The sequence below is a fragment of the Octopus bimaculoides genome, chromosome 22 (assembly GCF_046866305.1).
Source record: "Octopus bimaculoides isolate indiv1 chromosome 22, ASM4686630v1, whole genome shotgun sequence".
Classification (NCBI taxonomy): domain Eukaryota; kingdom Metazoa; phylum Mollusca; class Cephalopoda; order Octopoda; family Octopodidae; genus Octopus; species Octopus bimaculoides.
In genome coordinates, this window is record NC_142949.1 from 36101092 (window position 1) to 36124269 (window position 23178).

General features: G+C 38.4%; 1 protein-coding gene across 1 annotated transcript in view; it reads left to right on the plus strand.

The window, feature by feature from the left end:
- The window catches only part of LOC106867864 (sperm-associated antigen 17), a 38620-nt gene that overhangs the window by 1203 nt on the left and 14239 nt on the right, over positions 1 to 23178 (plus strand). The window contains exons 2-21 of the mRNA XM_052975729.2: positions 2863 to 3003; positions 3587 to 3775; positions 6836 to 6986; positions 7545 to 7739; positions 8828 to 8994; positions 9676 to 9823; positions 10764 to 10915; positions 11848 to 11985; positions 13372 to 13636; positions 14302 to 14481; positions 14817 to 14912; positions 15420 to 15577; positions 15899 to 16053; positions 16844 to 17040; positions 17889 to 18043; positions 18828 to 18980; positions 19864 to 19975; positions 20429 to 20566; positions 21311 to 21505; positions 22810 to 22937. Coding sequence (XP_052831689.1) covers positions 2863 to 3003; positions 3587 to 3775; positions 6836 to 6986; positions 7545 to 7739; positions 8828 to 8994; positions 9676 to 9823; positions 10764 to 10915; positions 11848 to 11985; positions 13372 to 13636; positions 14302 to 14481; positions 14817 to 14912; positions 15420 to 15577; positions 15899 to 16053; positions 16844 to 17040; positions 17889 to 18043; positions 18828 to 18980; positions 19864 to 19975; positions 20429 to 20566; positions 21311 to 21505; positions 22810 to 22937 — 3213 coding nt within the window. The remainder of the gene's footprint in view (positions 1 to 2862; positions 3004 to 3586; positions 3776 to 6835; positions 6987 to 7544; positions 7740 to 8827; positions 8995 to 9675; positions 9824 to 10763; positions 10916 to 11847; positions 11986 to 13371; positions 13637 to 14301; positions 14482 to 14816; positions 14913 to 15419; positions 15578 to 15898; positions 16054 to 16843; positions 17041 to 17888; positions 18044 to 18827; positions 18981 to 19863; positions 19976 to 20428; positions 20567 to 21310; positions 21506 to 22809; positions 22938 to 23178) is intronic.

Here is a 23178-nt window from a genome sequence, read left to right on the forward strand (position 1 = left end):
ACAAATACTGCTTAAATGCTGTAGATTGAGAATATGTGTGAATTTATGGGAAAGAATGTTTCCGAGAGTGTGGGAAGAGGAGTTTCGGAAAATTCACGCGATCCAACTTTTGTCCTTCATAACTTTCAGGAAAATGGTTATCTTTCAATGAAATTTTATACAAACACCTTTCAAACGAAATAAATTGGAATTCGAAAGAAATTTGTGAGAAAATTTTTTTCCGAGGGGGTGGGGAGAGGAATTTCGAAAAAAACGGAGTTTCGGATGAGGAAGGCCACATAAGTTGGAATTTCTTCGTTTTGACGGGGTTTTCCCCCCCATTATTTTAAATCGCTGCCCTCAAAATGACGACTTGGAGGCGAGGGTATCGTTTCATGAAAAAGAGTTAAAAAAATTTTTTTTACTACTCTCTACCCCCGATTTTGGCCAATTATTTTTTCTCTTCAAAACCATGAGCCTTTTCGGTAAGAAAAAAGGGGGAAAAAATTGTGAATATTTTCATTGCTAGTATTTACCCACAGTGATTAAGAAAAAGAGGTATGTAAAAGATAATTAATTTTAATTGCATACTTTTTAGTTAACTTTAACATGAAATAACTTGCAATGTACAAATTTTTGTTAAGAAGGCTAAGAGAAAATGTTGTTTTATATGACACATTCTACCAGTGTCCCAAGTTTGAAAGTGTTTCGTTAAGAAAACAAGTGGTGCCCGTCAAAGCAGAAAGATCCCCGAAAAGGCTCTTTTCATGATTTTTAAGTGCAAGAAAAAAAAAAAAAATTGGCCAAAACCGGTCCGGAGTGGGATGGTGAAGAGGGAGGGGAGTATTAAAAAATTTTGAAAACTTATTTTGCCCACCCTGCAATCGTTTCAAGCACTGTGGTGAAAAAAAAATTGGGGAAATCTCTGTCAAAACGGAGACATTCCAACTTATATGGTCTTCTTGATTCGAAACTCCTCTCCCCACCCCCTCGAAAAAATTATTTCCCATAAATCTCTATTATACTCTCAATCCACAGCATCTAAGCGGTATTTATTAAAAACTTTGTCAAAAAGTATCCATTTTTCTGGAAGTTATGAGGCAACAAAGTGAGGTGGGTGGGTATCTAAGTAGTCAAACTATTGCCCAGTCAATAGCTTAACTCCTTATAAATACATTACTGCTCTATGCCTAGAGTATATTTCTTTTTTGGATATATGATACACTGACGATATATATAAAATACACCAAGTACAGGACATCATCAACAAGTGAAAAATACGTAAGTAGCATATATATATATATAGACAGACACACATACAGGGTGCGGTGAATAAATTGTCTAAACTACGCAAAAATGAAAATAACACTGACATCTCATTTTAACAGATATATTTACCAAAATTGCATAAAAATATCTTGAAATACTAAAGAGTAAATTTATTCAATGAAATCGTCATTGGCTTCAACCACGGCCTCCAGACGACTTCGGAATCTCCTGCAACTCTTCTGGATGGTCTCCTTGTTGGTGAATGCTGCCATAATCCTTGCCTCCAGTTCATCTTTGGTGTTACAAGGAGTTTTGTTGGTTTCTCGCTCAACTGTGCCCCACACATAATTGAAGGGGTTGCAGTCTGGGGAGTTAGGGGTGATGTGGTCACAGAAATAGTCAGACAGCCATGACTGGGTTCTCCTGCTTGTGTGGCATTGTGCAGAGTCCTGTTGCCAGACACCAGGACTTCCAGCAGCCACCTTCTTCGCCCAGGGTAACACTACCTTGTCCAGGCACTTGATGTTGGCCTCCGTGTTGAATCTGAGGCCGTTAAAATGAGATGTCTGTATATGTAAAATTTGAAGCCATTTTCATCAATATTCTTAGGGTGGTGAGCTGGCAGAATTGTTAGCATGCTTCGTGGCAGTTTGTCCCTCTTTACGTTCTGAGTTCAAATTCCACTGAGGTCAACTTTGCTTTTTGTCCTTTTGAGGTGAATGAAATAAATACCAGTTGAACACTGGGGCTGATGTAATCAACTTGCCCACCTCCCAGAAATTGCTGGCCTTGTGCCAAAATCATCATCATCATTATTATTATTATTATTATTATTATCATTATCATTATTATTATTATTATTATTATTATTATCATTATCATTATCATTATTATTATTATTATTATTATCATTATCATTATCATTATTATTATTATTATCATTATCATTATTATTATTATTATTATCATTATCATTATTATTATCATTATTATTATTATTATTATTATTATTATCATTATCATTATCATTATTATTATTATTATTATTATTATCATTATCATTATCATTATTATTATTATCATTATCATTATCATTATTATTATCATTATCATTATTATTATTATTATCATTATCATTATCATTATTATTATTATTATTATCATTATCATTATCATTATTATTATCATCATCATCATCATTATTATTATTATTATTATTATTATTATTATCATTATCATTATCATTATTATTATCATTATCATTATCATTATTATTATTATTATTATTATCATTATTATTATTATCATTATCATTATCATTATTATTATTATTACTATTATTATTATTATTATTATTACTATTATTATTATTATTATTATTATTATTATTATTATTATTATCATTATTATTATTACTATTATTATTATTATTATTATTATTACTATTATTATTATTATTATTATTATTATTACTATTATTATTATTATTATTATTACTATTATCATTATCATCATCATCATCATCATTATTATCATTATCATTATTATTATTATTATTATTATTACTATTATTATTATTATTATTATTATTATTATTATTATTATTTCTTACAGCCAGGCTGGAAAGTGTTTATTGCCTTGATTGTCGAGAACAAACCAGAGGATGTCATCAATGTCAACAACTTGACTTCGGCAATCAACAGTGGATCTCGGAGACGTTTTGGTATCATCACACAACAAAGTCTGTACAAGGAGGTCAGTGTCTCTTTGACCTTTGCAATCCCTCTTTCTCTCTCTCTCTCTCTCTCTCTTCCTTCTCAGTCTCTCTCTCTCTCAGGCAGGGTCATCTTAGCATTATAGGCCCCAGGGCAAATCAATGAACTGGGCTTTATTTATTTATTGATAGTAAGCCACAGCATACATAGATAAAAATTGGGACCCTTCACCCATGAGGTTCCCAGATAATCCTCCAGTAGTGTGTTAATGCCTCATGATGGCACTACACTCAATCTTTTCTCTCTCTCTCTCTCTCTCTCTCTCTGTCAGACAAGGACACACACACACACACACACACACTAAAAAAAACCCAGATATAGTAACTGACTAAAAGACTCACTACTATTATTGAACATGATGTTTTAAATAATTTTAATGACTGTGACTTTGGAGTTTCATCACATGGCCTATTCAAACTGTCTGAATAAGTCATCGAGTGAAACTTCAAAGTTACTATCAAAATCCCACCAAATATTGTGAATACATGATTATCTCCCTTCTAATAGCTGTGACCAATAGGGGAATCACACATATATGTTATATTGTACATCTTATTTTCTAGGTAAACGTTTTTGGCAATCCAAAAGGTCGGAGTAAAGATACCCCTCAATATGTTGAGGTATGCGAGGCATGTAAAGCCTTTCTGGATAGCAAGGAACCAATTCCTAGTGAGCTTTTGGCCAAACTTATCAAGTTTAAGTTGTTGTCATTAAAATCTGACGACATATGCAAATCTAAACCTGTAGAAAAAGTAGGTAGCATTACATTTTCATCATCATCATCATTTTCATTATTGTTGTAATACTTATCACTGCTTTTATCATCAGCATTGTTTCCATTATTGCCTCATCATCATCATCATCATCGTTGTTATAAGAATTTTCTAAACTTTTGAGAGAATGCAAAATAATTCTTTTTTGAAATGGTGGATTCTTGTGGCACACATAAAGCTATAAATAAAAGCTATCTGTGGAGCAGAAATGTGGTCCCTCTCGAAGACCCTGGAAAAGAGGATCGACAGCTTCAATAGCAGAGCCCTGAGAACCATCAAGAGCATCAGATGGGACCATCATGTTTCCAACAAAGAACTATATGTGCATGCATCAGCCTGCAGCCTCCCACCTCATAGCTATCCATCGCATGTGCCGGTGCAGACATTGTCTTCCATCTCCCACTAGGTCAACCTACCAGGGTTTTACTCTCTTTTGATGCAGCAGCTGTGGGCTGCAAGAAGCCTTGAAGTAGGCCTCACACCAGATGGCTGGATGTGACTGGGGAAGATCTCCAGAGGCTTGACATCACCTTGGAGGTTGCAGCGGGGCTGGCATGGGACTGCTAGCGATGGAGAGCACTTGTGGACCTGGTCAGTTCCCTGCATGATGACATCTCTGGGACCCCAACCCCATCAAGCAAGAACATGAAGCAAAGCAAAGCAAAGCAAGCAAACATTTATAACTTTATGTATGTGCTTTAAGAATCTAATTATTCAGAAAAAGGATTAACATTGTTGTTGTTTATTATCCCTATGAGCTTCCGTCCATTCTCAAACATTGACGTATCCTGTTTACCTTATATGTAACTAACATGCACAAGCTTGTACACATACACACATACGCACCCTGCTCTCCCTCCGTGTGTGTTTGAACTCTGCTGTAGCTGACTTGGTCCTTTATTCTTTTAGTTCCAAGAAAATAAATACCAATAAAATACTGGGGTCGAGTCATTTTGATTGTGCCTTGTCCCAATATTTCTGGTCTCGTTAGCCTGCTGGACAAAATTCCTAGCAGTATTTCTTTTGGCTTAATGTTCTTCATTCAGTTGTCGTTGAGGCTGACTTTGCCTTACATCCTTTCAGGGTTAATAAGGCATAGTACCAGGCATGTACTGGGGGTCAATGCAATCCACTTCACCCCCTCTAAAATTGATTAGCCTTGTACCAAAATTAGAAGGAAGAATTATTATTATAATTATTAAGATGGTGAGCTGGCAGAACTGTTAGTACAGTAGACAAAATGCTGAGTAGCATTACGTCTGTCTTCACGATCTGAGTTCAAATTCTGTCGAGGTTGTACATCTTATTTTCTAGGTAAACGTTTTTGGCAATCCAAAAGGTCGGAGTAAAGATACCCCTCAATATGTTGAGGTATGCGAGGCATGTAAAGCCTTTCTGGATAGCAAGGAACCAATTCCTAGTGAGCTTTTGGCCAAACTTATCAAGTTTAAGTTGTTGTCATTAAAATCTGACGACATATGCAAATCTAAACCTGTAGAAAAAGTAGGTAGCATTACATTTTCATCATCATCATCATTTTCATTATTGTTGTAATACTTATCACTGCTTTTATCATCAGCATTGTTTCCATTATTGCCTCATCATCATCATCATCATCGTTGTTATAAGAATTTTCTAAACTTTTGAGAGAATGCAAAATAATTCTTTTTTGAAATGGTGGATTCTTGTGGCACACATAAAGCTATAAATAAAAGCTATCTGTGGAGCAGAAATGTGGTCCCTCTCGAAGACCCTGGAAAAGAGGATCGACAGCTTCAATAGCAGAGCCCTGAGAACCATCAAGAGCATCAGATGGGACCATCATGTTTCCAACAAAGAACTATATGTGCATGCATCAGCCTGCAGCCTCCCACCTCATAGCTATCCATCGCATGTGCCGGTGCAGACATTGTCTTCCATCTCCCACTAGGTCAACCTACCAGGGTTTTACTCTCTTTTGATGCAGCAGCTGTGGGCTGCAAGAAGCCTTGAAGTAGGCCTCACACCAGATGGCTGGATGTGACTGGGGAAGATCTCCAGAGGCTTGACATCACCTTGGAGGTTGCAGCGGGGCTGGCATGGGACTGCTAGCGATGGAGAGCACTTGTGGACCTGGTCAGTTCCCTGCATGATGACATCTCTGGGACCCCAACCCCATCAAGCAAGAACATGAAGCAAAGCAAAGCAAAGCAAGCAAACATTTATAACTTTATGTATGTGCTTTAAGAATCTAATTATTCAGAAAAAGGATTAACATTGTTGTTGTTTATTATCCCTATGAGCTTCCGTCCATTCTCAAACATTGACGTATCCTGTTTACCTTATATGTAACTAACATGCACAAGCTTGTACACATACACACATACGCACCCTGCTCTCCCTCCGTGTGTGTTTGAACTCTGCTGTAGCTGACTTGGTCCTTTATTCTTTTAGTTCCAAGAAAATAAATACCAATAAAATACTGGGGTCGAGTCATTTTGATTGTGCCTTGTCCCAATATTTCTGGTCTCGTTAGCCTGCTGGACAAAATTCCTAGCAGTATTTCTTTTGGCTTAATGTTCTTCATTCAGTTGTCGTTGAGGCTGACTTTGCCTTACATCCTTTCAGGGTTAATAAGGCATAGTACCAGGCATGTACTGGGGGTCAATGCAATCCACTTCACCCCCTCTAAAATTGATTAGCCTTGTACCAAAATTAGAAGGAAGAATTATTATTATAATTATTAAGATGGTGAGCTGGCAGAACTGTTAGTACAGTAGACAAAATGCTGAGTAGCATTACGTCTGTCTTCACGATCTGAGTTCAAATTCTGTCGAGGTTGACTCTGCCTTTTATCCTTCCGGGGTTGATAATATATACATGCATGCTTATGTCCATGCAGACATGCACATTTGCACATTTATGCACATGCACTTGCACACTTACTTGTAACCCCACCACCACCACCATATACACACCTCCACGCTGTTCTTGCACTGCACGAGTGTTCACTTTTTTCCCAAACTGTTTCGTGTTGTACAGCGTAAAGCATCCTTGCAGAGTGTCGACCTCAAAAAGGTTAAAACTGGTAAAGGGGCCAAGGCTGCTGGGAAGAAAACGGCTGCTGCTAAACCAGTTGAAGAAGGCAGCATCAAAGAAGGAACACACCTAAAGAAACGTTCTGAAGAAATCTATGACTACAAATATATCGGTAAATTACTGTCTTCTTGACTTTTTAAAAAAAAATTCAGTTTTCTTTTTTTTTGCTGCTACTAAAATGGTGATTTGGGGAAGAAGATTGCCGGGAACTATGGGTGATTTTCTTATAAAAATCATATTGCTTAATTAATTGACACCAAATTTTCTCTGTCAAACATCATTCATTGGTGGTGGCCATGTTGGTAGTGGCTTTATCATCAGCAACAGCAGCAGCTTTCTCATTAATTTTATGCCCATTTGTTTCAAGTTGGCACGAGATGGCCGAGTTATCACAAACCGTCAACCTTATTGAGAGATATTGCCCCTCCCAGCTGGGGGCCAGGATTATGCCTTACTTGTATGTTCCATTGAATAAATTAAAAATCAACAGAAAAGTGGACAAAATGATTCAATTAACAACTGGAAGAATCATTTTTCTCCTCTGCTCTACCAATTCTATTCTACCAATTAATTCCATTATTTTGTCTGGTGTTCTACCAATCCTGCCATTTAGTTATTTAATCACAAAATTTTCTGACTAATTATACAAATTCTTTGTTTCTCTACACAGATGATGAGCCAGAATTTGGTCCTAACTATTATGCTGTTATTAGCGGATTCTATGAACCCAGTTTACCAATACTTTTAGCTGATATTGATATCCTGATTGATGTTGTTGTGAAGTTTGGTTCTACCCATTATACTGGTTTGGCCATTGAGGTGATAAACAAGGACAACCTCATACCTAAAGACTCAAGATTAATTGGTAAATACAAATTACTGTAACGACCTACTTTTGAGGTTTTTTTACATTTGTTCTTGGCCCATATGTATATTATGTCACATCTTATATATAAAAATATCCTTTCATATTCTTCCCCTAACATTTTTGTATCAGGTAATGCTTATGTATGCTAAGATTAACCCTTCTGCAGTTAACTAACCACACCAGACACCAAATAGTCTAACCGTTTTATGTTGAAACAAGCCAGATCCTACCTCTTATACCTACTCTACAATGTCATTCTAAAAATAAATAATCATATCATTGAAGTCTCAAAGCTTTGAGATAATGCATGATTTTTTTTTTTAACAACACTCTGCTGTTTTTCTATCGGCGACATCTGACGGGCTTACTACTGTGTCGGGAGGTACAAAACAATTGTTACAATTTGCAATAATTCAGTGAAAAGAAATATATTTTATGAAAGAAAACAAAACAGAGAAAGAGAAAAGACATCAGTGTTACACCAAGTGCTTCAATCAGTTGCATATGACACAGTTCATTGGAACCTACTGAAGCGAGCCAACGTGCTCATGGCATTACTATGAGTAATGGTAAGGCATTGGAAAGGCCAGGCACCCTGACAGGCATCACCTAACATCTCAGTAAGACCAGCAGCCAATGAGGACAAGAACTTCACTGTTAGTGGTCCAGCCCCTCCAAACATCTCAAGCGCCACAGGCTGGAAGACATAGTTCACTGACAGGTCCTGATACATCAGGGTTTTGTTCCATTTGGCTACAGAAGTAGTGACCCCCCCCCCATTTACAACAGTATCCAGGATGTGGTGGTGAGCAAAATAGTCACAGACTGTGGTGTCCCAGATTGCATGATTGAGTCAAAGCAATGTGAATAAATAAATATTTCATTTGACAGAGTAATCTGTGTGCTGAAGGGTTGAATAAATCATGGCACAAAAGCCTATCTAAAAACCACCAACTTCTCTGTCCCACAAATCATAATTAACCGATCCTGCTGTATTTTCTTTTACTCAAAGCCAGGAACTGTTCAGCACACCCTCATGTATATATATGATAAATATCTTTGTGATAAATATTTAAACATTTCAGCTCAAGAAGAAGCTGCGGCCGCTGAGACTGAACGCTTAAAGAAAGCAATGGATTATTTCTGGAAGTGGACCATGGTATACCTAAATGAGCAATCTGCAACATCACAAACGCGTAACATTTACGTCACAGACTTTCTGGACGACAAGGAATCCAATTTAGAAAATGATGTAAGATTTTCTTTTCTTGTGAACTTTCTTCCTTCTTTTCACCTGCAGAATTGTCGTTTGGTAGGTTGAAATGGCACTCCATCAGTTACGACAATGAGGGTTCTGGTTGATCTGACCAACAGAACAGCCTCTACTCATGAAATTAATGTGCAAGTGGCTGAGCACTCCATAGACATGTGTACCGTTAATGTAGTTCTCTGGGAGATTCAGCGTGGCAAAGAATGTGACAAAGTTGGCCCTTTGAAATTACAGGTACAACTCATTTTTGCCAGCTGAGTGGACTAAATTTAGTGAATTAAATGTGAAATAAAGTGACTTGCTCAGGGACAAAGTGCCTCACCTCACACCTCATCACACTGCATTTCACTTCACCCTGTGCCTCACCTCACCCTGTGCCATCTCACTCTGTACCCCACCTCACACTGTGCCTCACCTCACACCATACCTTCCCTCATGTTGTCCCTCCCCATCATTCCACCCCTCCCCATCATGCTGCCCCTCCCCATTGCGCCACCCCACCCTGTCACCCCACCAGGCCTTTCCTCCCGCCACACTGCTCCTCCCCTCCCCTCCCCACCACACCTCACCTCATCACGCTGCCCCTCCCCTTACATTGTTCTGCCCCTCACGCTGTATTAGTGCATCACCTCGCATCCATGTCTTTATTTTTACCTTTTCCAGGGTGCCAAACTCTATGAGAAGTTTGCCTTCACACTTTATGGCATTGTTGAAAAACAGCGCATGTATCGGAATTTCATAAGGAACACAAAAATAATCGCAGTTCCGACCATTGGTACCATACCTCCTAGAATCATCCCATTCTCAAGCAGTGAGTATTTACACACACACATATACACACACGGGTTTTTTATGTTATGTTTATTTTTTAATTATTAAAAAAAAGAAAAAATAGGATTCTTGGCTTTCACCCAGGCAACTAGGGTTCGATTCCTGGCATGGGAACTCATGCAGTTTAGGTGCAGGTGGGGCTATGTAGGAAGAAGTTTGCTTCCCAATCACATGGATCCAGGTTCAGTCCCACTTTGTCACACCTTGGGCAAGTGTCTTCTGATATAGCTCAGGCCAACCAAAATCTTGTGAGTGGATTTCTACCTATCTATCTACCTACCTATCTATCTACGTACCTATCTATCTACCTACCTATCTATCTATCTATCTATCTATCTAACTATCTATCTATCTATCTATATCATCATCATTGTTTAGTAGCAAGATGAGTCTCTGACAGGTTAACTAACAAGCTCTCTCTTTCTTTCTCTCTCTCTCTCTCACACACAGATATACACAGATATTCATACACACAGGTGTGTTTGTATGTGTATACCTACATACATACATGCATACTTGTATACCTATGATGGGCTTCTTTCAGTTTCCATCTATCAAATTCACTCACAAGGCTTTGGTTGGGCCTCAGCTATAGTGGGTGACACTTGCCTGAGGCATCATGTGATGGGACTGAACCCAGAACTTGTGGCTGCAAGACAAACCTCAAAACTCTGCTGCCATTCCCAAAGTAAAACTATTGAAATCAATTATGAATGTAAAACAACTGACAAACTCAGACAAGAAGGAGGCCTTCTTCTTCGGTAAAAATCTATTATTTTTCTTCTTCCAATTCCTAGACAAATGGAAGAGAAGAGATTTTAGAGAACACCCTAAAATATTCTTTACCATTTGTTTCCTTTTTTGTTTTTGCAATTGTTTTACTTGTTTGCTTACATTTTCTATATTTTCTATTTTATTAGATTTGTGCATCATGCCACCCCCACCACAATATCCTTTAATTGAGCCCCGAATGCTTGACACTCTGGACATGCGTTACTATGATGACTTGATGGATACCATTCCCATGGAGTGTGTCACCATTCCCCTCGTTTTGCATGCCATGATCGAACAGGTTTGTTGCTGTCTCCTTTCTTACTGGACAATCTGTTGCAATGAGTATAACTTTCCAGTTTCAAATGCGTGGTTGCTTAAGGATTACACTGTGTAACATGATTTTTGGGTAGAAACTGTTATTTCCTAACTGCTTACCTGAAGAATGTATGAAGAATGGCTAATACTTCCTTCAAGCTTTGCTTTTGTTATGATATTTATTCAAGCCCCCAAAATCCCTCACAACATATGGCTATGATGCACCTCCACTGCTCCTGTTCAATACCACAGATTTGCTTTTCAGTTGTTTGACCTTAACCAGTTGAGCATGTCCCTTAGTGGCTGACAATATGTGCATCTCTGATCATGAGCACAAGCAGTAGTGGGGGAGCACTATAGCCATGTGTCGAGAGGAATTCTTTGGGGTTTGGATAATTTACCTTTGGAAACATGGTTGGTTTGTTCATCATCCTTAAACAACCCTTATTCAGGGACCATTTGAGTCGGGTGAGCTACTCAACCTGAAGAAAATTCTAACTGGATCCCACCTGCAAGATCATGCACTATTTATCTTGATATGAGATCACCAAGTCGCGCACATATGGTTGTGATGCATTCATAAGCTTAAAGCTTATAAATATTATTATTAAAATTTAAATCTAAATGTATATATATATCTTTAGCTTTAAATTTTAATTATTTTTCTATTTCAGTGACTGCCAATTCTTGTTTTCTGAATTTAGACACTAGTTTGTGGTCAGTGGCACAAAGCCGAGAGGAGTGACTGAGTCATCTTAATACTGCAATCAATAAGTTACGCTTTTATTCGTAAATATATATATATATGAATGTGTGTGTGTATATATATATATATTTTCCATGTAATTTCCTCTCTCTCTCTCTCTCTCTCTCTTTATATATATATATATATAAATAAAATGTATTATTTATTAGGTGGTTGCAATAGAGAGACATACACTGCCTCCCCGAGAGTACCAACCGCCTCCTACAATTGATGGTTTGAACCAAGATTTGGCAAAGCATTTGTCTATGGTACTTCAGAAGCTTATTTTGGATGACAACTGCTCTGAGGTGAGTTGTCTTCTCCAAAGTCCACCTCTGTGGACGTTCACGTGTTTAGGTGCACATGCCAAAGTTGTTAGCTATATATTTGTTCAAGTGTTTTTCTTGTTGTTTTTATTATTTAACCCTGGAAAGGCAGCAGGCTTGCAGAATCGTTAAGACGCAGGGCAAAATGCATTTCGTCCATCTTTATGTTCCTTTTGGGGGGGGGGTCGATAAATAAGTACCAGTTGAATACTGGGGTTGACGTAATCGACTTTACCCCCTCCTTTGAAATTGCTGGCCTTGTGCCATAATTTGAAACCAATATTATTATTATTGCTGAGGTGGCGAACTGGCAGAACTGTTAGCATGCTGGGCAAAATGCTTAATGGCATTTGTCTCTCATTACGTTCTGGGTTCAAATTCCATTGGGGTCGATTTTTTTCTATCATCCTTTTGAGGGTTGACAGATTAAATACCAGGTGAATACTGGAGTCAATGTAATCAGCTTGCTCCCTTGTCTGAAATTGCTGGCCTTGTGCTAAAATTTGGAACTAATCTTTAGCCCTGAGTCTGCTCTGTCTGAGTAGACTATGATCTATGATCATAAGTGTTCCAGCTGTAATCACCATTTTTTTTTACCTGTGTGTGTGGAACTCAGAAGTTCCAGCAATCAATACACAGGTTAATAGAGAAGTAAGAGGATAGGATAGTGCAGTGGTAGTGTGGTACAGAAAGAAAAATATAGGTATCAGATATTCAGGTAGAAAGAGAGATATTCAGGTAGACAAGTCAGAAGACAGAGATAGATAGATAGATAAATAAGCAGGTAGGTAGATATATAAGTAGGTACATAGGGAGAATGAAACTTGTTGGTGAACTGGCAGAGATTTCGATGTTTGTGATAGCAGAACATTAAAGAATGCCATTGAATTGTAATTTTGTTTAAAATAGTTAGCATGGAATGTTAGACTCTGGTTTTTTGATTTATTAATTAATTTGTAGTGGCGCATGTGGCCGCCATTGGCCGCCATCTTGGGAAGTGCCATTGTGCATGTGCAAGGGACTAGCCGTCAGCGGAAGTACCCGAGCACGCATGCGCAATGCAACAGGTGGAGAGAAAGAAATAGCGTTTGGCCTCTTATCCATCCAGCAGCCGTCGTGACAAGACGTTCTTCCAGGCTCTCTCAACTCGACCCCCGACATGTGGTCGAAGCTTCTTTGGTATCCCAGCAGCATGCCTGTTCACCCAGGAATGAAACGGCTCTACACCAACCTAGAATAAACTATTGATCTGTTGTTACCGTTATCCCTCATGTTGTATTTTTGGATTTTAATGATTAATATAAGAACTGGGGAGAGATGGCCGAGCCGTCATATCTTATCCAATTCTTATAAATTGATTGGTTATAGGTGATTGATGATAAGTTGGAAGAGAAAGAAGTTCCCAAGGAAGAACCATTGAGACTGATCAGTTATAAGGATGAAAGCAGCAAACTTTTCCATCACTTGAAACCTTTCCATGATTTTGTACCAAGTACTGTTGTAGACAAAATGCTGGATAAGTTTTGTTTCTGTAGAATCGAAAATTTTCCAGATACAGCACTGAGGCATATTGTGGAGGCAGAAGCTCGTGAATTTCTTCACTTCTGCTCAAAAGATGGTGTTTCTTATAAAAGTGAGTTCTTTGATTTTAGTCTTTCTAAATGAAGCTTTCCCTTTTAATTGTAAGTTTTATTTTTATCTTATAATTTGTAAAAGAAGCACACCTGTTGTTCTTGATGAACATTTTGCAGGTGAACTTTCCTCAGAAGCCTGGGATTCTATCAGTTTTCTAGAGGTTCCATGAGTAATAATTATTATTATTAAAAGTGGTGAGTTGGCAGAATCAGTAGCATGCTGGGCAAAAATGCTCAGCAGCATTTTGTCTGTCTTCACATTCTGAGTTCAAATTCTGCCGAGGTTGACTTTACCTTTCATCTTTTCAGAATCGATAAAATAAGTACCAGTTGAATACTGGGGTTGATGCAATCGACTTACTTTCCTCACCTGAACTTGCTAGTCTTTTGCCAAAATTTGAAACTATTATTATTATGTGAAGGCAGTGAGCTGGTCAATAAAGTAAAGTACCAGTGAAACACTGGGGTCAATGTAATCGACTGGTCCCCTCCCCGAAAATTTCAAGCCTTGTGCCTTTAATAGAAAGGATTATTATTATCTTTTAGACCACTCACACAGGTACAAGTTTTCCTTCAATATTTGCTTTTGTTTTGTAGTTTTCCTTCCTTTTAAAAAGAAATTTTTTTTTCTAATGTTTGATTTCATTTTCTTTTCTCTTTTCAGTGGTGAATTTTGTCTTACAACAAAGTGTCTTTCAGACATTACAACTACCACATGTGGACAAGGAAGGCCTGCTCCAGCCATATGCTCCCACTAATAACAATGCATGGGACCACCCGATATTCCTGTTGGAACAAACTGTCTTCCCTGAATACGAAGGAGTTGAGTTCAGTAATAAGCTGTGTATGTCTCTCTTTTACCCTCTCTCTTATGCTCATCTGTCATTCACAAAGTATAGCGAGGGCTTTTTACATGGTACTGGCACCAGTGAGATCACCAGGAAACTCACAAGACAAGACCCCCACCTCAGCTGTGAGGGAGGGGGTGTAATATTGAGGGAAGTGGCTTAATGCCAAGTGTTAAAGTATGATAAAGGGATAAGGCTGGTTGTATAGAAATTGTTGAAGCAATTTGCCAGGAAAATTATTCAAAAATTTCTACAACATCTGCATTTTTTTTACTATGTCCTTCTTAAGCTGTGAAATTAATATAAACGTCTTTACTGTCTTCACTAATAGTGCAAAATACATCTTCGACCATATCACTTGACTCTGCCCTAGCAGCTTCCTTGGTAACCAATGAGAAACCCACATTGTACAGACGTCACTCGTCAGGTAGGTCACCACCAGAGGGAGTTACTTTCCATTCTATGACAAACTCATTCACCCAGGTTCTTCAATTAACCTTTTAACATTCAGATTACTTTGGTATGTAATACTTATTTATTCACATTGTTTTGATTCAACCTTTTGTCTGTCCCCTGCATCACATTTGATACAGAGGACATATGTCTCTGGACATATGTCTCTTTGTTTTGGTTTTTGCACAGTCATATGAATTCCCATGTGTAGAACACAAATTCGTAAAATTTTGCTGAAAATACAAAAAAATAGATAAGCTATGGGGCATTATATGGCATGCATAAACCATTGACTGATTTCTAGATATTTCTTTTTCTGCTTTTCTGTCCTGCAGGGTGTCCAACGAAAACCAGCCTCCTTATTAAGCAGGCTTAGTAGGGTTACCAGCTTAATAACTAACAATCCAGTCATGCAACAGATTGTACTGGATTGTGTGTTTGCGTGTATGTGTGTGTTTATGGTTGATTGTTCTCATTTCAGTTGACGAACGAAGTTTGGATTGGTTCGGCAGTAAAAACGTTAGTCCTGATATTGAACGCATCTGCAAGAATTTGATGGAGAAGATAAAGGCAAGTCGGCAGAGGAATTTAGAAAAATGGAACTATCTGGAACACTTAAGCTCCAGCGTATTTCATCAGGTAATATTATTTTTGTTGTAAGGCGGGGGGTGGGGGAGTTGGGAGAAATGCTTAGTGGTATTTCGTCTGTATTTAGGTCCTGAGTTCAAATTCCGCCAAGCTCGACTTTGCCTTTCATTCTTTCAGGTTCGATAAATTAAGTACCAGTTGTGTACTGGGGTCGATCTAATCAATTGCCCACCCCCCCTAACTCCAGAAATTTTTGACCTCGTGACTAGAGTAGAAAAGGATATTGTTTTTGTTGTTGCTGTTGAGCCAGCTATGGCCAGTTTAAATGCTAAAGGATTAAACATTTAATCAATCTGTCTGCTTTACTTTCAGGTTCTGTTTGAAGCTATGTACTTCCAGCCCCACTACACTAAATATTATCATATCAGAGAAGACAGCCTGTATTTAATTTTGGACAACCCTTACAACACAGAATTGTTCAATTTACAGACGTGGCATGTCCAGTTATATTCCAATATTGGATTTAGGTGGGTCTAACATTTCCTCATTTCACTTCTTCCATTTTAACTCCAGCTCAACCCTAATCAAGTAAATCTATAATCAAACATGGTTCAATTTTGACAATTCTAACATTATCTTTGGTGGTTGGGGTAAAAGTGTATCAAAGGTTGCATTATTTCACCGTTTAGCTTTCAGATTACTCTGTCAAATGTTATACTTACTTATTATTTACATTGCTTTGAATTCATCATACATTATTTCATAGTTTTAAGACTTTAAAGATATGATTGTTTAATTTTAGGTTAATATTGTAGAGTAGGTGTGATAGACTGGATATGGTCAGTTTCAACATAAGATGGGGAGAATATTTTGGCTGGATATGGCCGTTTAAATTCTAAAGGGTTAATGTGCCTTGTTTCTCCATATTTAAGATGGATGCAATTTAAACAAGATTTGACTATTATTTCTTGCAAGTCAAGCAACCATATATACGTTCTCTCCCCCCCTCTTTATTTTGTTTGTTTCTCTGAAAAGTTGGAAGAGATCAACGCAAGGCTAATTTTAAATAGTTTGACCTACAACAAATTAATGTGTGGAAAACAAAATAGGAATTTTGAAAGAAGCTTCTACAAAACTAGTTTTTAAACATTGAATGGCTAAGGGGGTCCACTAGAATAGTAATTAAAGGGGTCTGTAGATAAAAAATAGTTGAGAAACTCTGAGATACAGGAACAGAAAAAATGTGTGTGTGTGTGTAGGGCGGAGGTGGGGAATTCACTAAAAGCTATTATTTTAGTTGAACTCTGCTGTTTACAGGAACTTCATGTTTTATGTTGCTGATGAAATCAAGGAATGGTCCTTAGAAGAAGACAAAAAGGAGCTGGAGCAACTAAGAGAAGAGAAAGCACTGAGGCTGCTGGAACAACAAACAGTTGTGAGTGAGTATTTTAAGGTTGATAGAATAGAGAACAGACACTCACTTGACGATAAAAAAGTGCTTAAAAAGAAAGAACGTAAGTATTACAATTAAAATTTTGTATCTTTTCCATTTTGATGCTTCGTTTGCTAGAATGTGATTATGGCCGTGAGAGTTTCTTAAGATTGGTGAGATCAATGCAGGCTTTTTTTTGAGCTTTTACATCTCTGATGTTGATGTTGATGTTGATGTTGATGTTGATGTTGATGTTGATGCTGATGCTGATGCTGGCAATGATAAACTTAGGGAAGGTGAGAATTCTCCAGGATTCACTCTTTGGAACATTTGGAGCATTTCGGAATTGATTAGTGAGAGGGAGGGTGAGAGTTGAGCTTGTGGCATAGTCAGAGGCAATGAAAGGAAGGAGACGTGAGTGAGAAGGATGATGAGAGGTGGGATGGGGTGATAGACAGATCATCATCATCATCATCACCACTCCCATCATCATCATCCCATTATCATCATCATCACCACCCCATTGTCATCATCATACCATCATCATGATTATCACCCCATCCTCACTCCATTATCATCACCACTCCTTAATCATCATCACTCCATCATCACTCTATGATCATCACTATCACTATATCGAACTGTAATTTATTCCTTAATTGTTCATTAACCCTTTAGCATTCACATTATTCTGTCAAATGTAATGTTTATTAATTAACATTGTTTTCACCTAATCATTTATCATTTTGTAGTGATGAGATTTTGATGACGTGATTGTATATTTTCCAAATGACATTGTAGGTTAGATGTGAGAGGCAGGATCTGGCTAGTTTGTACATAAAACAAATAGAATATTTGGGCCACATATGGCCAGATTAAATGCTGAAGGGGTTACAGTTGGCTTCTGCTTTTCTAATTTTTCTGTATTAGTAGTTTCCAATGTAAATTCTGAGCAGTCTAAATCCATATTCGATGAAGATCAGTTTACAAGGCCCCATTCTCTCAAGGCTTCCAAGAAGGAAGAACATCTTCTGAAGGTCGACGATTTTGATAAAGAAAAGAAGAAACGAAAATCTCCACCAAGAGTAAGAATTTTATCTCTTCAAGTAAATGAATATGTCTGTCATCATTTTGACATCTGCTTTTCTATGCTTGCATGGGTCAGATGAAATGAGTTCAGGCAGATTTTCTATGGCTGAACATGGACGAAGACAGCTGTGTGAAGTGTCACACCCTAACAGTGGAAGGAACCTGTGGAAGAGGTAAACCCAGGAAGACATGAGATGAGGTGGTGAAGCACGACCTTCAAACATTGGGCCTTACAGAAGCAATGATGAGAGATCGAGACCTTTGAAGATATGTGGTGATTGAGAAGACTCAGCAAGCAAAGTGAGATTGCAGCTGTGGCTGATACCAGTGTCGCACAACTGGCCCATTTAAGAGCTCCCTTCAATCATCGGGCAACATGCTGTGCTTGAGAGGACCTGTTGAGTCAAGTGAAATTGTTGTCGTGGCCGATGTCAGTGCAAACTGACTGGCTCCCCGTGCTGGTGGCACGTAAAAGGCACCATCCAAATGTGGTCGATGCCAGTGGCATGTAAAAAGCACCCACTACACTGAGTGGTTGGTGTTAGGAAGGGCATCCAGCTGTAGAAATCTTGCCAGATCAGATTGGAGCCTGGTGCAGCCTACTGGCTTGCTACTCCTCAGTCAAACCATCCAACCCATGCCAGCATGGAAAACGGACGTTAAATGACGATGATAATGATATATCTACACACACACACACGCATATATAACACATGTGACTATTATGTTTGTATGTGCTGCTAAAGCCTGTTGTCTATATGCCTGGCTCCTTTGTTTCAGCAAGATAAATCACCTGACAAAGAGAAACGGATCATGTCTCGTTGTAGCATCAAAACTCCCAGAATCGGTCGTTTCAAGTCAATGTATGATGACAGTCTCTACGATATGCATGCCAGCCAGATAGAACAGGACGCTGACAGACCTGAATTACCCGTAAGTATCTCTTTATACAAGGCGTCTTGCCACCGGTCTATCTCTCGCTGTCTCTTCTAAGCGAATTACTCTGTTCATCTGCTTTGTCCGTATAGCTCTTTGTGTATTTTGTTGGTTCAGAGTGGGATTAAGACCCATCGAGGCCCTAAGATTTTGGTGCCCCCCATAAAAGATTATATAATTCAAAATATAAACAATAACAAACCATAAAATAAATTTTTATTTTTCAAAACGAAACAAAACAATAAGAGGGAAAATAATGTTTATTTTTGCATACTTCCACTTGATTTACATTTGAAAAGTTTCCACCTACTTTTTTGAATTGCAAAATCTTTGATCAGATCCTCAAAATTAATCTTAGGTAACACATCTGCATCTATAGTTAGTAGAGATAAAGGCATCCCGAATATTATTTTAGCAAGTTTAAAGTGATTTCTTTTGTGCTGTAAACCATTTACCATTTCTCTACTACCCCTCTCCTTCCCCTTGATGTCCTAAGCATGTGCTTTATTTGTTTAATGGTTAATCCAGTGCTGCCTGTTTTGTTTGATCAGTGAAAAAATTTGCCTGATTAAAGTGAATTTTAATATTATCATCATTAAGGTGGGGAGCTGACAGAATCATTAGCATACTGGGCAAAATGCTTAGCAGTATTTCACCGGTTGCTACATTCTGAGTTCAAATTCCACCAAGGTTTACCTTTCTAACGCCAACCACTCCAAGAGTGGGACAGGTGCTTTTTACGTGCCATTGACACAGATGCCAATTATTATACTCGGATAACATTACCTGAAATGGCAAAATTACATATTTCTTATATCACCTGTAATATGATTGGTGACACTTGTTTTACAGTAGTTTGTTGTAGCGTTCACTTTTACAGTTTTCAGGTTACAAGCTGGACGACAACCTTATAAAACTAACCAGCAAATGTTACACAATGTTTCCTTGTGATGGTTCCCAAATACGAGTCACAACCGAGAACTTTTTAACAGGTAACTTACTTCAGTTGTTTTTGTATTTCTTATTTGTAATATTGGTTGTTGTTGTTGTTGTTTACTGCTATATCAACCCTGATTTCAACCTTCATCTAGCAAGTCTGTGATGAAAGGCTTTCCAGCTGTGGCCATCCCATCTGTTTTAGCAATGTCAAATATTAATATATCAGAGGGTGGGTACAGGTTTGGTATATCTAGAGGTCAAAGTTCATTGTAAGTGTAAAAGCAGGAGTGGGAGGGAGATAGTACATTAGTCAAAGCTTGCAGCAGAGATGAACCTGCTTCCCAGAACAAATGGGAGGTTTGCTTTATATATTTAGTTTTTAATGAAATCTAGGGCCAGGAGCTCTATTTTCCCAACTGTGTGAATAATAGTTTAATGTAGCACTGTGTGTGTTGTTTTAAAATGTTGTATGGAGGAATACATGTAAGAATTTCTTATGATGACAGGCGCCAAAAATGTGAGATGTTCAGTTCTACTGAATGGTCACGTCTTCTCTGTACACATCCTGAATCCAATTGAATCAGACGCATTGGAAACGGAGTGTTTGCCTCCAGCAACTTTCAGAAATCCAGTGACAACTTCTGGTAAGTATCTGCTTATATTGAAATATTTTTTTTTTTTGTACATTAAATTCAACTTAGGTTGTAAGTCAACAAACAAAATTTGCTTCGGAAGCATTGAGATGTATTGAAAGACACAGACGATGAGGTCTGGCGAACCAGATGGCTGCACCAGGCTCCAATCTGATCTGGAAGGGTTTCTACAGCTGGATGCCCTTCCTAACGTCAACCACTCTGAGGGTGTAGTGGGTGCTTTTATGTGCCACTGGCACGCGGGCCAGTCAGGTGGTACTGGCAACTGCCTTGCTCAAGTGGTGTTTTTTACGTGCCACCTGCACAGGAGCCAGTCCAGCGGCACTGGCAATGACCTCGCTCATACATATATATATGCGACGAACTTCTTTCAGTTTCCATCTATCAAATCCACTTACAAGGCTTTGGTCGGCCTGAGGCTATAGTAGAAGACACTTGCCCAAGGTGCTACGCAGTGGGACTGAACCCAGATCCATGTAGTTGGTAAGCAAGCTACTTACGACACAGCCACTCCTACGCCTATATATATAATTTAAATAATCAGAAAATGGAGAAAACTTTTGATCAATAAACAAATTGAACCACATTGGTTGTTTATTTTTTAATACAAAATGTGACTTAACATTTCTCATATGTATATATACACACACAAACATACACATAGATTCACACACACACACATACACTGTCATACACAAACAAATCTTAACGTATCACTTTGTTGTCTCATTTCAGCCTCTTCACTGCAACCACAAACAAATAAGCCAATTATTATTACTAGTCCGAGCACTGGTGCCGTTGATACACAAGAGACTGAGACGAAGATGCCGATATTTAGTGAGTTCGGCTCATTTACAGCTACCCTAGCAGATGGAGTGGTCCTGGCATACAGTCAGTTTGGGCCAACTGGTTACTTCAGAAACTTCTCAGGTATGTATGGTGCATGTGTGTGTGAGCTTTGTGTGGCACAGTATGTGTACATACATGTGTGTGTGTGTGTGTGTATGCATGTAGTTTTGTATACCCAAAGTTATTCAACATCTTCTGTAATGGGTTGTATCCGTGGTCCAACAGTGTAGCAAGTTCATAGATTTTGACTCATCTTTCCTCATTTATTATTTCGTTCATTCATTGATGGTTTGTGTCGGTGGGTGTCGTTGCATCAATGTCTTATGTGGTTTATCTTTGATGTTTCTTATTTCTTTACTGCCCACAAGGGGCTACACACAGAGGGGACAAACAAGGACAGACAAACGGATTAAGTCAATTATATCGACCCCAGTGTTTCACTGGTACTTGTTTAATCAACCCCGAAAGGATGAAAGGCAAAGTCGACCTCGGCGGAATTTGAACTCAGAACGGAGCGGCAGATGAAATACCGCCAAGCATTTCACCTGGCGTGCTAACGTCTCTGCCAGCTCGCCGCCTTAATCTTTGATTTATCTTTGATGTTTCTTTGAACTTCTTTGTCTGTCTGTGTACATTGCTCTTGTCAGTCGTGTCACCTCTGTAAACGGCCTGCTGCCATTTGCTGATGCTGGACTGCTTGCATCTCTCCTTTGTCAAGAACTCAATAATGATGTTTTGCTTCAGCTTGCAATTCATTATTTACCTGCAATGGAAAAGTTTAAGGATAAGGAACCCCTCCAGTCACGAATGACCATGGGATTGCACCTCAAACGTTCTCCTCCGAGGCACAAGTCCGGGTAAGGTTTGTTTATGGAAGACCAATAGTCACCCATGCATAACCAGCCTCTCCTCTCCACACCACTGATGTTATCCGAGGGAAGGGCAAAGGGGCCGATACAGCTTGGCACCAGTGACATCACAACTCATTTCTACAGCTGAGTGAACTGGAGCAACATGAAGTAAAGTGTCTTGCTCAAGAACACAACATACAGCCTGGTCCAGGAATCGAACTCACTACCTCATGATTGTGAGCCTGACACTCTAACCACTGAGCCATGCGCCTGCACAATGAAAAAGTATAGGATATATAAATATACATACATATGTATGTTTAAATCTGCATGTGTATGTGTATATACACATAACTGTAGACATATGAGTGCATAATTATGTAAGTGTGTATATGTAGAAATATATCTATGTATGTACAAATATATAATATATTCATGTCTTTATCAAATGTATATCAAAGTCACTAAATCCATGTATTTATAAACATAGTCACCCATGCTTATACAATGCGATGGGTTTGTTTGGTTTTGCAGGTAATATTGATCAGACTTCATCCATGAAGGACATCAAAGACCAGCTGTTCATGTCCAGTGAATCGTTTTTTAAAGAGAGAAGCCGAAAGAGATCCAGGTTCAGCATGGACCGCTTTCAATCCAGCGATGTAAACATAAAGTTTCTAAACTCCTCTGGTTTAATTTTCTCTTTTATTTGTTTCAGTCCATGTTGGAGCACCATCTTTGAAGGGTTTCAGTTGAACATATCAACCCCTCCACAGGACATATTTTTTAATTTTTGTCCGTCACTTTTGCCAAGCTACTATGTTCATCATCATCATCATTTAACGTCCTCTTTCCATGCTGGCATGGGTTGGATGGTTTAACAGATACTGGCCAGGCAGAAGA